The sequence below is a fragment of the Galleria mellonella genome, unplaced genomic scaffold, assembly GCF_026898425.1.
Source record: "Galleria mellonella isolate WM207_F2 unplaced genomic scaffold, CSIRO_AGI_GalMel_v1 utg64, whole genome shotgun sequence".
Taxonomy (NCBI): Eukaryota; Metazoa; Arthropoda; class Insecta; order Lepidoptera; family Pyralidae; genus Galleria; species Galleria mellonella.
The window spans coordinates 2,596,597-2,613,039 of record NW_026442133.1 but is presented as its reverse complement, the minus strand read 5'-3'; the positions used below and the strand labels follow the sequence as shown (position 1 = coordinate 2,613,039).

At 32.6% G+C, this 16,443-nt stretch overlaps 1 protein-coding gene across 5 annotated transcripts in view; it reads left to right on the top strand.

Moving 5' to 3' along the window:
* Positions 1-10,154: 10,154 nt before the first annotated feature.
* LOC113512452 (uncharacterized) overlaps positions 10,155-16,443 on the top strand; it is a 140,763-nt gene continuing 134,474 nt past the window's right edge. For all 5 annotated transcript variants that reach the window (XM_026896342.3, XM_031907093.2, XM_031907092.2 and 2 more), the window contains exon 1: positions 10,155-11,996. In XM_026896342.3, coding sequence (XP_026752143.3) covers positions 10,682-11,996 — 1,315 coding nt within the window. In that variant the 5' untranslated portion in view covers positions 10,155-10,681. The remainder of the gene's footprint in view (positions 11,997-16,443) is intronic.

The following is a 16,443-nucleotide window of genomic DNA, read 5'->3' as shown; positions in this document are numbered from 1 at the left end:
GAATCCACACAATTTTTATAAAGATTACTACAATTATATTACATTTTATTTATTTATTATTCTATCATATATTTTCAAAAACCAAGAAAGAAGTATATTAACTATTGATTATTTTTCAATATACTAACTAACCCTATAGTCTACTCTCATAAAAGGACGTACAAAATTCTGTAGAAAGAGTGATTTTGACGTTCCTCAAACAACGTGAAAACCTGCGAACATCATCATGTTAGCTCTCACAGATGACGCCCTACACTCCATCTCTATGTCCATATCATCTCACAGGTTAGAAATTAACATATGATCGAGGTTTTTAAAAGTAGCTTTCAATAGGTGAAATTATTTTTAAAATCAGTAAATAGTTTTTGAGTTTATCCATTACAAACAAATAATACGATCTTCCCTCCTATATTACATTAGTATAGATATTGTGAAGCAATATATCATGAATATACATAGGTATTATGTCTAACACTATTTTTTTTTTATATTAAAACCCCATCATCATCATCATATTACCATTTAACTGTCCACTGCTGAAGATAAGCCTCCCCCTTGGCAGGTTTTGCCAGTAGTTGCCATGCTTAGCAGGTGGATTGGCAACCACAGTCAGGCTTTAGAGATATTTTAAGATTGACGCTGCTGCCCATCCCGCGCCCTTAGTCAACTCTTACAACACACACAGAATAGGAATGGATGGTCTATTCTATGCCGGGACCACACGGCCATATGGCACCCCAAACTCTATATAAACCCCCAATATTTTAAAGTTATTTAGCAATCGAGCAAATAAATTTAATTAACATACAAATCAACCATCTAATAACAGCTCAACTTAATAGAGTAATAACAAATAACATTGCTACAAAAACAAACACACAATAGTGAAGTAGCATGTACTTCGGGAACCGCTAACAACTTAAAATAAATAAAAGCACAAAATCGAGAATGTTCTAATTACGTTGGTTTTGTGATGAAGCAACTAGTGAGTGCGAATATTCAAGAAAACACTGTATACACTCTGAGAACTGGCTTTTAATTAACTTTTATGTTCAGGAAAAAAGTATTTACGCTATTTAGGGCACGATATTTTATATCGGTCTCAAGGAATACGATAAATTAGATTTTATGTGACCCAAAGGACTTGAAGTAAATCTAGATATATTTTGAAATAGAAGTCGTAATGGCGCATTACCTATTTGAGGCTTAAAGGTCTTGGATTTCGTTTAAATCCATGAACTTAAAATACAATATCTAACGAAAAAGGTGGGCGTATTTTAGTGATTAAGACAAAAACATGGTTTCTATCATTTTAAATTTAAAGATTAATTCCTAATAAAATTAGAAGTATTTACGTACATTGATCTTAACCTTTTTAATAAGGAGCGAACATTGCTGTGTGGTCTCGGTATAAAATAGGCCACCCCTTTCTTTCCCGTGGGTGTCGTAAGAGGTGACTAAGGATGGGCGAAGGATGAGCAGCAGCGTCCTTCTTAAAACATATCTAAAGCCTAACTGCGGTTGCCAATCCATCTGCAAAGCGTGGTAACTACTGACTAAATCCCCCAAAGGGAAGGCTTATGCTCAGCAGTGAACAATTAAAGGGTGATATGATGATGATGATGAACATTAAAGTATTTAAAATTGCCTTGTATCGAACCACTTCGTAAATCCTCAGTCTTGCCTCGTTCTTTCAATATTACTCGGCTATTAATAGATTTATTTCCGACCTTCAGAGACATCTATTTTCTGCTTTATTCTCATATTTATTTGCATCAATATAATATGTTTTATTCTTCCATTAATTCATCAAACATATCAGTATTCGTTGCCTTTTTAATTACCTCATTGTTTACCAGAGGGAGACTTTGTACAAAAGTCGATTGCTTGGGTACCTCTGTCCCATTTGTCTTTCTACCGTGAAGCAGTTGTGTTTGCATGGCTGTGTTTCGGTTTGAAGGGTGGGATATGGCGTGAATTTACTGGATACAGAGGAATAACACCTGAGTCCTCAGGAATGGTAACGCATGGGGGGGTATCATGGGCGAAACAGTATACTCTGTTATGTCCATGGTACTGCTCATGTCTATAGACGACGGTTATCACTTTCCATCAGGTGGGCCATGAGCCATCAGCTTGTTTGCCATTCTAAGTTGTATAATATAAAAAAAACACGGTCTATCTATCTTTCTTAGTCCCCTGTATCATCATCTATTTTTTGAACATTTAGAAGAAGAGTTTATAATGAAAAGGTTGTCTGATTTGCTGTGTCTGTCCCACTCGACATCTGCTTTCTGTCGTAAAGCAGCTATGCTTTCATAACTGTGTTTTGGCTTAAAAAGTAAGATATGGTAGAAAAATTGCAGGATACGGAACAACATCTTAATTCTCTGGAATAGCAACGAATGATTATGGCCGTTTTATTATACGTCGACCATGTGTTTATAGAAACACAAAATTGCATAGTAAATCTTAAGTGTAATTTACATACAAGCACGTTATCTGCTCAATTTTGTATGTATAATAAATACAGTATATCAGCATTAAATTTCACACAATTTATCAGCCTAAATCACCTAATGGTTATGAATGAAGCACCCATGCCCCAAAATGATTTTTGCTATCACATTTCCCAGTGTTGACACCGCAGAGTGTTGGCTCCAGGCGACGTAAACGCACGAAACGAGCAAACACAATTGTCAGGCAAATTGCTTTGAATAAAATAGGTAAGCAACGTTATTTTACGCTCAAGCGATCGCACCACCTCATCCATAAACAACGGCTTAAACTGATGAATGAATGCAATAAAATGAGTCTTCATCTTTCATTCGCCCCTTTGTGGCTTGCCGCAGGTGGGGGAGAAATTAAATATCTCCGTTTTATCAAATGACTAGCGACCCAGTTTGGTCACGCTCAACTTTACTACTTGATTCGATTAACGTTACTGAATATTAATAGGAAGAAAGGAAAGAATAATGTTCAGGGTAAATCATGGAATCCTGCTGATATTATAATAAAGCGAATATTTGTTACTCACGCTTAAACGGTTGAACGGAATTAAACAGAATTTAATACATAAATAGATCATAATTATCTTAGTTTAATATACTATTTTACTATTTGTTGTGGTTGCGAAAAAGTATTTTTTACAAGATTTTCACTGGCTATTCGATTACAATTATTTTGATTAATTTCGCTACCATTACTATATGCGCGACTCAAACATTGGCTACTATTCTTGTTACCAGAAGTTCTACAACCTCACATATTTTTTTTATGGGTGAAAATGTTATGGTAACCCCGCCCGCGCTAACGGGATACGCCCGTGGAGCACCAGTGAAGGGTGATAGATGAGAATGAAAACAGGCCAGTTAGCCCATCATGACGAATTCATCAGGAATTAACCATGATAGTTTCCAGGGTGAACTTCAATTACATATTAATGGTATCGGAATTAAACAAAATAATTCTAGTCGAATAACCAGTGACCTCCGAAAGATAACACCTAGTTCAGTAAAATATTTGCATGATTTTCTTGAAAAAATAAATGTTCAATTTTGTAAAATCATATCCTATATATGCCATTAATCATACCTCTAAGCTATTTTCACTTAATAAGAACTATGTGTAATGTATAATTAATCGAATACCACTAGATTAATCCTTACTATCTGTACTAATAAATGTAATATAAAATGAAAATGGGTTTATTTGTTTGTTACATTTTGGTGCATTGATAGCTCAATCAAGTGTTACGAAATTTGGTATAGATGTAGCTAGTATTTGGTATACATGTACCCGCTTATTCATAAAAACGGTAAACCTCTTATAAACCCATTTTAATTATTGAACCGTTTTGTCTCTTTGGTTGGTATTAAATTCCTAATTTTAAAGAAAGTGACAAAACAGTGTAATAGTTAAAATAGGTTTGTAGGTTTTAGTTTTAATAAATAAGGTGGTAGTATCTCAATCGTGCGTAAAAACTGTCTATTCCATCAGGAATTATAATCATGAGACGTATCTATTTTCGGATGTCGATAATATAAACGTAATTTATTTAGAAGAGCGGAGGAAGTAGGACGTTGTACCTACAGTCTATTGCGTCTTTTATTGCTTTTATATAACAATCTACTGGAATTGACGAATCAGTTTTTACTAAATCGATGCCTTCATTATTTATTGTTCAATACATTCCGTGATGCGATAATGGTCAGAAGGGGAGAGAAAAATGAGTTCGTACAAATCCTGTCAAACAACAAGCGGTCTCGTACAATGTTTGCTAAATATATTGGATAGAAAAAGGGACTATAGGTGATTACTATAGCTACGTTCTTAAGATTTTTTTTTCTAAAAATCAAACCCCGCTTAACTGCAACTTCTTGAAATCGAATGATTTAAACTTAAGATTATGATAATCTAGCAGCACATACACACAATTTTACTAATAAAAATATTGTGACCAAATCTTGCCTTTCCAGTTACTGTCTTATGTCCTACTCACTCATTCATTTTTTAAATATAGATTCTTTAACCCAAATTTTGTCACTTTTCGTGCGATTCTTCAAACATTTGCTTTCATACTAATTAACCAATAGAGCCATTCTGAAGTAATGCACTTACATACATTTGTTAATTAATTTTTATTTATATAGATTTCTATTTGTACATTTTTATTTGTATAGCTCTTTCGTTTGCAAAGACTTCTGACATGACTTTCCATCAATATTATTTCTCGTACTTTCCGAACACGAAACTGGAGACAATATATATTTTTTTTTATCATTAAACAGTTTAGTTTTAAAAACTTTTCTCATCAGAACGCGACTCTCACATAAATAGGTATTAGTGTTAATACTTAAACTTTTTAGAATGATTATCCCAACCAAGACTCGAACTTATAGGATGAATTATCCTATACATTTATAGCATCAATCAATAGAGTTAATATTAGTTAACTGGGTACCGACTATATTAAACACCAAGCAAGTCAAATGTTTTGTCTTTTGAATAAAAATGTAACATACACATAACAACTAAATTCTAAACATACTCGTATATGTATACGCTCGTTAGAAGCTGTAACTAACAGTTTCTACCGTAACACCATCAAACAACTAAATTGGCGTCCGTTTGCTCGCGCATTAATTTGCATAACACCTTCTTGCAAAGTCGGTAACCAGACGCTGGAGTTTCCTAAACTGACTGTTAATTACGAGCCCATTGTTAACTGTTTCTTGTTGTAGACTGCACTGAGTTATATTTTCAGTATAGAAATGTTTTCAACGTATGAGTTGTTAATTGTCCATTGCTGAACATAAGCCTCCTCCATGGGGGTTTTGCCAGTAGTTGCCACGCTTGGCAGGAAGTTGGCATACGCAGTCAGGCTTTTGGTGGTCTTTTAAGACGTACGCTACTACCTATCCCTCAACCATTGAGTTCCCTTAGTCGCCTCTTACGACACTCATGGTAGAGGTATACGCAGTCGTGAAGTGCCGGCATAGAAATATTTATCAGTACAGAATTTTCCAGAAGAAAAATACACCTGTAAATATATCCACATATCTGCATGTATTATAAAAAAATTGTTTTTAATTTTATGGAACATTGTTAATTTTCGTAAATTGATTTTTTTTTATACAACTTAGAATGGCAAACAAGTTGACGGCCCACCTGATGGAAAGTGGTAACCGTCGCCTATAGACATGAGCAGTACCATGGACATAACGGAGTATACTGTTTCGCCCATGATACCCCCTATGCGTTGCCATTCCTGAGGACTCAGATGTTATTCCTCTGTACCCAGTAAATTCACGCCATATCCCACCCTTCAAACCGAAACACAGCCATGCAAACACAACTGCTTCACGGTTGAAACACGAATGGGACAGAGGTACCCAAGCAATCGACTTTTGTACAAAGTCTCCCTCTGGTTTCCACTATTCAAATAAATCCACTATTTAAATGTTACATTTTATGTTAAAATATTAGATTCCACGGTACTTTTAGAATGAAACGATATTTTTAATAATTTGTAATTATAAATCGTTAAAACTATTTGGTCCCTATATAAGTAACCTGTCCCAATTGATTTACCTGCGTGATTCAGTACATAAAATATTATATATACTAAGTTAGGATATAACCTAAACAAGTACTATATTCCATTTAAATCCATTTAGTAGTTTTTGCGTGAAAGAATAACAAACATTTATCTATTCATCCATATATTGTTACTCGCATTTATAATATTAATAGGATGAAAGAATCTGTCGATGGACACGTTTTCGTTATAGCGCCGATGATAGAGAGAATTCAATAGGTACAGTTAATTGGTTTGTCGCCAGACATGTCTAAAATGTTAAATTTCACATACCCGTTAAAACCTGACATAACGATATTATTGCAGAACCAATAAACCGTGTGAAGGCGAAAATTGTAATTCACTTAAAGGCATTCCCTATGTGTACTTTATATTAGACTAAAAGGTGGTTAATAAAATTACACACTTGATAAAATTGATTTCTATTAAACTCTAAATAAAACGCGCCTAGCCAGTAATGTGGTAATAGAAAGTTAAGATTCTCCTCTTATGGAGAGACCGGAGCTTAGAAGTGGGGACGTTAATGGGTTGTCATGAATTTAATATATTTTTATATACCACTAGATTTTGCCCGCGACTGTATGTGTATAAATGCATTTTGGGAATAGGTTAACGGTATTTTGTCAAATAAGAAGAAATAACACATCTAGGTGATGTATCAAGATAAAACACACCAGATTTCAAGCTCAACCTTCATAAATACATGTGTGCAATCTGCATCCTATTGGATGCAATACTTTTATCGTAATATTAAAGCAAACATAGATAAACAAAAATCTAACAAATATTGTTTTGGCTTCTACTATACTGATTAGTACTTTCATATATATATATATATATACTTGAATGCCGTCTATATACCTAAATGACAAAGAGATCGAATTACTAATAAGATAACTGGTTAATGCTGAACTCTCTTAGTTATAATTAAATAAATAAATAATAATTTATGAGCTCATTTTGTACATAACGGTAGCGACAAGGTTCAGTGAGCATGTCAGAGAAATATGGCAGTCATTGTACGAATGAATTTGGCATGCGGTCTGGTTGGCTGCTCATATCAAATAGTGATTTATAGCAATGGTCATTATATTTTTATTGCTAGTTACTGTTAAGATCTAAAATTATATTTAATTTTAACATATAACTGCAAATAATACCAAAAATAATTTTTAAAATAACATTTAATATGGAAGCCTCAATGAAAATATGGCAACATTATTACCTGGTTTCAATGAACTATCAAGCGCTCTGCACTGTGCTATGCAGCTATCTAATTAAAAAAAAAAACATAAGTACATTTTGATTCCTACATGCCCTAGTAGTTACAACTCCTATGAAGATTAATACGAGTATAAAATACATATGAAATAATTTTCACTCCATTTATTAAAAACTGATAATAACTTATGACTAGCCTGTATAGGCAATGCTCTTTGCCTGCCCATTTTAGACGAATTTTAAAACAACAACATTCCTGCATGCCCTAGTGGTCTTTCGAGCCAAATATGAACTAGCGACTTATAGATGGATTTTTAGGGACGTTCGTACAATGTACAGCACCGTCTACATTATTTGTTCATTTTTAAAAAAAACATTTTTAATAAATCTGAATGAATAAAAATCAAAACTTTTTACATAAAACAATTTCGTATATAGACACGTTCGATTCTAAAATATGCGTATATATGAGATTGCTTAGCGATAAGGCGGCCTTTTGTATCACTTCTCATTGATATTTACTGTGTTATTTTTCTTTTTACTTGGTGCAATAAAGTGTAAAATAAATAAATATATAGAGTGTTTCGTCCTCAAAACTTTGAGGCACCTATTCCAGGATGTAGTTTGTCGAATGTTCCACAATAGAGTCATAAAATATTAATACTACACCGATATTTTGTCTAACAAATAGGTGCCCATCTGTAGTTGTTTCAGTCTAACGATTATTACTGTATCCAATGGTCCATAAGAGTATAACCGTCACATTAATAACGCTCGTTTGCGAGATAGCACAATTGCTTGTCAAATTGATCAACTGAACGGCTAATCATTGACTATACATATGACATTGACATTGGATTATAGACTATTAAATTAATAACCTTGAGCGTGTAAGTATAGTGGTGAATATATTGATTTTCATAAATCAGGTCCGAGATTCGATTTAGACTCTCCCGAAAACAATTATTACAGTTATCTCCACTGATGACAATGACTTATCCGACCGTCATCAGCCATGACAACCGTTTCGGCTCATAGTGCGTTGGACTCATCTTTATAAAAACAAAACCAGTAAATCTTCTTGATTAAATCTTCGTGGCTGAGGAATATAATTATGGAGCTACAAATTCTGTGCTTTTTCCAAGCTAAATGTTTTTATGCTATGGACCTCTATGGGATAAATCTAATACATTCCTAAATTACATTCTTTTATCTCATTAATGCATACAGTGACTATTATCTTTTCTTGGTTAATAGAATATTATTTATTTCTTTCATCAACTGAATGTGCTTTACAGTTTCCCAATATGCTCACTCATGATAGCATCAGTACAGTAACACATATGTATAATTAATTTATATACTGATGAACTTCAGGACTCTTTACGTACAAACAAGGGTAAAATACACAGTAATTCTTTAGATTGAGACAATATTTTATTATAGTATATAATACTAGTAATAAAAATACTGTATTTTTATTTCTACTTATACGAAGTTTACTTTGTAAAAAAAACATATAGAAATATTTAGGTGAATGTAATAGAAAATATTTAAATAACCTATATCCGATGGATTAATGTCGGTGGAGTAAATGTGTGTGGGTGGATACAAAGTGTAATAAGAAAATATTCACCTACACTTATATACACAATAATAAAAATAAGCTCTAGCATCAACATTATTGAGTAAACATACGAATTTTAGATACGAAAAACTTACCAAGAGCATATTGGACACGAATACATAGAATTTTGGAGTAGTTTAACCCTACTTCAAGTAAAAATTCTAAATTTGTGCATATGCTACACAATATTAAAATATAGAGAGTACAAAAGTATAATACTTAGTCAGAAATAGGGGGTATTATGGGCAAAACAATATACTCTGTTATGTCCATGTTACTATTCATATCCATAAGCGACGGTTACCACTTTCCATCAGGCGGATAAAACTTTCCATCATTTATATGAAAAATATATATAGTTATTTAATATTAATATAATATTATAGGTATATTTTTTTATTCAAGTAATCTCAGTTACAAGCATTTTCAATTAGCCTCTTTTTTATGATTCTACCGCTCATTCAGAATGCAATTTTAGCTGAGTAGAACGGGTAAGAAACTCAACTATTGCTTATACTTTTTTTTGTAATGTTGTAACATGGTACAAAAGTCGATTGCTTGGGTACCTCTGTCCCATTCGTGTTTCAACCGTGAAGCAGTTGTGTTTGCATGGCTGTGTTTCGGTTTGAAGGGTGGGATATGGCGTGAATTTACTGGGTACAGAGGAATAACACCTAAGTCCTCAGGAATGGCAACGCATGGGGGGTATCATGGGCGAAACAGTATACTCTGTTATGTCCATGGTACTGCTCATGTCTATAGGCGACGGTTACCACTTTCCATCAGGTGGGCCGTCAGCTTGTTTGCCATTCTAAGTTCTATAAAAAAAAAAAAAAAAAAAAAACATTGTAACACCTAACATTAGTTAATATCAAGTAAAACATAAATTAACCAATTACATCTCATGACTTTTCTAGAACAAATTCAGTGTTAAATCTCAAAAGACGACACGTAATATGGTATTGTGTAAATGAACAGCTGCGCGCACCTATTAGTACAATGCACATGGTCGCGGCGTATGATCAAATGGAAAACTGTGTCAGTGCGAACAGTTGGCGTGTTTACGTCACATCTTACGTTGTTTTGCCGCAAACAACGCGTACTACTAGGTTCAAGGGGAGCCGGCAAAGTCAGCGTTTCATTCGTTCTCTATTTATAGTACCTCGAGTCTATTCAGCTGTTCGTTCTCAGTGCAGAAATGTCCGGAGACGCGAACGACCAAGAATCCACGGTGCCCTCCCAGAGGGTGTACCGTAGGAAAAGCGCCAGAGAAAGGCAAAACGCGAAATGACTGCCAAACAATCCGACAGATCCCAATCTCAATAGTTCCCGTTGAACGAATGCAAATTAAATTCAAGTGAACTCATTAGACGGTGCAATTGCGCGCAATCGGTGCGCATAGAACTTATGCAATAATTTTCAACATCAAACGTCAAATTGTTACAGTGTGATGTTCAGTAAACATATTACAGTGAACGAAAGCGACCGGTTGTGTATAAATATTCATAATTGTAAAAATAAGTGTCAACAGTTTGTTATTTTTGTAGAAAAACAAAATTGACATTGGTGATGTTTAAAGTGAATGTCAGAGGATTGTTGTGTTTGGCAAAATGCCAAAATTAATAAGAGCAGCTGATTGTAAACAAACAATTTAGCGAATACTAACAATAACGTTACCCACACTAGCCAAATTCTATCGCACATGTCGAATACGATAAAAAATAACTACAACAATGTCGACGATAAAAGCTTCAAGTGATAGTGATGGTCCTATAATAGATGATAACATAATAAGAATTCAATTGCGGAAACCTTGTCAAAGAAAATGGGAGCTCCGAACACGAAATCTTTCTCCGGGGATAAAATTTCCCACTATACAACTTTTTGATTGCGACGGAAATCTGCTCGTCGAAACAAATAACGACAACATATCTATAAAGAGTTCTGATTTTGATGAACGTATTTTGAAAACGAGCCAGTCATTAAAAGAGAAAGATTATAAACATTATCTTGATAAAAAGGCTGCTATTAGAAAACACAATACAATTTCTGGAGATAAAGTGTATACGCGTATTTATAGAGTACCTGTTTGTACTAGTGATAATAATATTCAAAATAATAATCATAGTTACATTATTCGCGATGGCAGCAATATATCAAACATTCCAAGTACAGTTACATTATCTAATAACTTTCAGTATTTTCAATCAAATAGTTTGGATACCACTCCTTATCAATCTGACGGTATTAGCGAATTAAGCAGTTATAAAAGTTCGGACAATGATACTTATGATCCAAAGCAGACAATATTAAAAGATGGCATAAATATACCAAAATTTGATGGCCACGCATATTCAGAAAAGAGTTCTAAAAGTTCGTCACTCTCGTCTCTAAGTGAAATAGATCAAAATATCATACCAACTGTTGACGAAACTGATATTTCTCTGCGACTACATAAATCAAAATCTTTCAATGACACTATCATGAGGGAAGAAACTAATAAATATATAGATAATACAGTACAGCGTTCCAAATCTGGCGTGATGTATCTACCTCCACACAAAAAGGTTTCTTTTCTCAACACTTACTTAAAAAGTTTACCCGCCAGACGGTGCCCTAATCCGGATTGGTTTACAATAAACCGACACCCAACAATTGAATCTGTAGGAAATTCTCGCGCGCCAATGAAGCGAAACGAATTGCCAAAATTCCCTGCGAATAAAGTATGGCGCTCCTGTAAAATAGACGATAACATGTCTGACAATGAATTCATTAATATTCCAACGGACGTTGCAGCGGATTATGAAATGAAAAAGCGTTTGAAGATGTATAGACGTGGTATATCAGAAATTGAGGTGAAAAATAAAACTGTTAACATGTTTACAAAAGACCGCAGACATTCAGTTAGTGGCGCAATGGACATGAATCATACGTCGTCTTCTGAAAGTGTGGACGAAGCTGACGTTGTACTTAACCGATTAAAGAGAAGGATACTCAAGAACAAGATAAGGGAGAAAAGGCGAACTCTCGGAGAGAAGTTTCAATTTTGTAAGTACTTTACTTTTACGACCCTTCTTGGTAGGTACCTCAATAAAATAATGAATGCAAACTTTTCTAAAGAAACTCAAGGCTGGGTAATTTAGAATCGGTTCATAATATTTTGTCTTATTCGTATATTTATTGATCTAACAATTATTATATATATTATTAAGAACAAGGTATATAATTATAATTTAATTCATTTTATTATCATTTACAAAACATTCAGAAATATAAAAAATTGGTATTTATTTTTAAACAACGACGAGACTCAATCACCTCGACTATATGTTAAGCGATTTCTTTATGGAAGAGTTTCTTAATTACTTATTAATTATTGTACGTAATATCTTCCTTAATTCTGAACCTATTTTAATACTTCTTTTCGGTTACTCTAATGTTGGTACTATATTAATTTTGATAATAACGGTTGAAGATCCCGTTTTTCTTGGAGCAAAATCCTACTCGTCTTACTAATAACATTGTAACTAGGTAATATCTATACGTGGAAGATATTTATTTAACTCCTTATATTATTTAAAAATAATATAAGGAGTGTTAGTACGATAAATGGCAGAACAATACATTTTAGATATTTTGTTTGTATGTCTAGTCTGTCTGTTTGTTTCGACATCACCCAAAAACTACTAAACCAAATTCGGTGCGGTTATTACAATTATGATTCCGAAAGTCTAACTTAAAATCTGATGTATATTATTATGTATTAATATTTATTCTCATCTAGAAATGGTCAATTTCTTTGATTTCCTAACTTTATTTTTTATTTAATTTGAACCAAATACTATGAACTAAATAGTCTATTTCCGTATCCTAATATTTACTAATAAGGTGAGCACTAACCGAGAACGATCGTCTAGCAAGGCCGTGCGAACTATTTTGTAAACATAAATTCATACACCATTAGTCAGACTTACTAAATAACTAAAACTTTTAATTATGCATAGTTTAATTAGGTCTTTACATTACTAAAGATTTCTAAAAATTAAACTATACTTAATGAGTAGATATTTTCATAAACTACCTGAAATAAACAAAGAAATATAAAATACATAAATCATTATTTCAATTATTTTTATGTCCGAAAATTACGTAAAAAACAATGTGTGTACTCATACTACAATCCCTTACAGGTTTAGCTATCTATCTCTGTGATTTTCATACACGCACACTTCGCTCTAACAAATCTCTTGCTCTCTCTAGTCCACTACAGTGCTCTGCTTTTCTTTTTAACTCCTTCACTCTTACAGCCTCACGACTTTGGAATACGTTACTCATTTACATAAGACAAGTGTCTAACAAGTTAACTTTTAAAAAAGTCCATGAATCTTATGAATTATGAAGAAGCTATTAAATTAGTTCATTCGTCATGATCACTTTTAAACTCTTTCATTCCTTTATTGGTATTACAATGAGTTATAATGTATGTGTGTATGTATGTATATTTTTATGGTATATGTTTGTATATATAAATAATATTTGTACAATATTTTCATGTAAGTATATGTATATAATCATAATGTGTAGTAGTTCTCCATTGTATATATTAGATAATTTGTGAGTCAATATAGATACGTCTGTAACTATTTACCCACAACAATTTTCAATATTTTTCACCACATAGTCAATTAAATTTCTGTTTTTACAAAGGTTGACTAGTGCATAATACTATACAGCATTAAGTCTACCTTTTTGTATCAAACATTTTATTGTAATAGGGACAATAAAGAATAAATAAATAAAATTCAGTTCCACTCCGATCAATCTCAAACAACAGTTCGATTGAATACAAACAGTATTGACCATACCGAGAACGGAGCGAGGGCGGCACTATGTTGCAGATCCTGCCTTAGTCTATGTAAACTTTATCTATTGTCTACGTGGAATACTGTTTTGTCTATATCTAACTCGAAAACAGGATCTTTAATTACTGATTATAAACAAATTCTTTTTTAATAAATATCAGTCAACTCATACGTAAGTATTTATTTATTTGAAATAAGCACACCACCAGTATACATATTATGCATAAATTTAATAACACTTTGTGTATAGCATGCTGATATTAATGCATACCTATACACAATGTCGACTATAGATTACATACACATAAATGTCATAATATTATTAATACTTAGATTATATTAATAAAGTATCTCCATACAAGTGTTTCAAGAAAAAAGGGTAAATTTTTTTATACAATTTTGCGTGATAAATTGTTATGTTTCCTTTATAATTTCTATATTTATTTTGTTTTATAATTATTGCATTTACTTAATGCAAAAAAAAAACATTTTATTTATTAAATAATTAAGTATACATTATATACGTAAGTATATAGTACACTGATAAAAAAAAACGAGTCGGCTAATTTTGACAAACTTTTTTTTTTGAAACTCGATGCTCTATCTATATAATCTAAGAATTAATATAATAAATAAAATTTACAATTACATATTTATTATTATAAAATTCCAATATAAATAAAAAGCAAGACTAAGCAGTACTATCAAATCTACATGGTCTTCAGTACATTAGCGCGAAACACTGCCAACGAGTCATGCTGACGTCCATATCCGGATCTAAACCGCATATTTGTATATTCTTGCAAACAGAGTAAATATATACCAAATTCATTACTAACATTAATAATGTGAAAATGAATTTGTTTGTTTGTCATCTCTAGCCGCTATAACGGCTCAATCTATGGTCATGAAATTTCATTTACACTTGGTATTTGTTTTATCCAAGCATGACACAGGCTACATCTTATCCTGGTTTGCAGACCAAGTCCGCGACTTAGTCTAAAATCCAATAGGTGCCTATTTTTTTTTATACAACTTGGAATGGCAAACAAGCTGACGGCCCACTTCATGGAAAATGGTAACCGTCGCCTATAGACATGAGCAGTACCATGGACATAACAGAATATACTGTTTCGCCCATGATACCCCCCCATGCGTTGCCATTCCTGAGGACTCAGGTGTTATTCCTCTGTACCCTGTAAATTCACGCCATATCCCACCCTTCAAACCGAAACACAGCCATGCAAACACAACTGCAATCAATCGATCAAAGCAATCGACTTTTATACAAAGTCTCCCTATATATATTTAACAGTGTACGAATAACACAAGATGCTCTATCCGGAACCATTATGGTGACAATAACACCCGTCCATTCCGAGAGACACTTCCCACTTAATAATACAATTAGAAATCATCAACGTTGCTCTTAAGTTTTGTGGCTTTTGCTGAGCCTTTTTATTATTTTTCATTTACCTAAAATAATATTTTCCCTTTTAATATCACCAATTTAACAATTAAGTCCAAATTGTGTGTAAAGTTTGAAATCAAATACAAATGTTTGTAGTGGACATTTATTAAGATTATTCATAAAAATTAAAACCTAAAATAAAAACCAAAACTATTTCAGTTATTAAAATGTTTTATCACTTTCTTTCTAATCGAAAAATTAGTGCAAAGAAAAATACTTCAATAGCTAAAACAGATTCATGAGAGTTTTAATTTTCTTTACGACCAATGCAGTCATTAATCTGTATACAAGTATATACATAGTGCTTTATATTATTCTAAATTTCGTGTATAATATAGTATATGTCATATATGTGTAAGTATATTTGTTATTCATATATATTTATTCGTTTATATATGTAATTTTAGTATGTATTTATATCATTAATAAGTAGTACCGCATTCAAGTATTCTGACACTTCCCTATGGTTGACTGGGAGAGAATGCTTTTAGCATTAAGTCCGCCATGTACACATATTTGTACTAATGAATAAATAAAAATAAATACACAATAATAATAAATAACTAAACAATATCTATAAATAAGAGATATGCCTAAAAGATAAAAAGATATACCTAAATAAAAGAAATATTTATATGAGAAACCCTTAGGAAGAACTTTAATAAAAGTAGCAAAATCTAAGAAAGTAGTATGGTAATATCACATAAGACGATTTCGCGCAAAATGTCTTTTTTTATACTACTGAGGTAGCAAACAAGCATACGGCCCACCTGATTCCTTAAATTAAAATAATAAATGTCAATATTTTATACAGTTAAATTACAAAAAGACTTATTACATAAACAGGTACATATTATAGGTACTATTTAAATAGATTTATTATTATTAAAATGTTTAAGCTCTATTAATGAATTCTTATACTATACGTATTCTAATTACCAGTCCATGAATTAACAATTTGAAATGTAATAAGAAACATTATTATTATTATATAATATCAGCTCTTAACTGTCCACTGCCGAAAAGGTCTCCCTCATAAGCAAGCAGGGTTTTGCCAGTAGTTGCCACGCTTGGCAGACGGGTTGGCAACCACAGTTAGGCTCTGGTGATGTTTTAAGAGGAACTGTGTTGCACATCCCTCGACTATTAAATTCCCGTAATC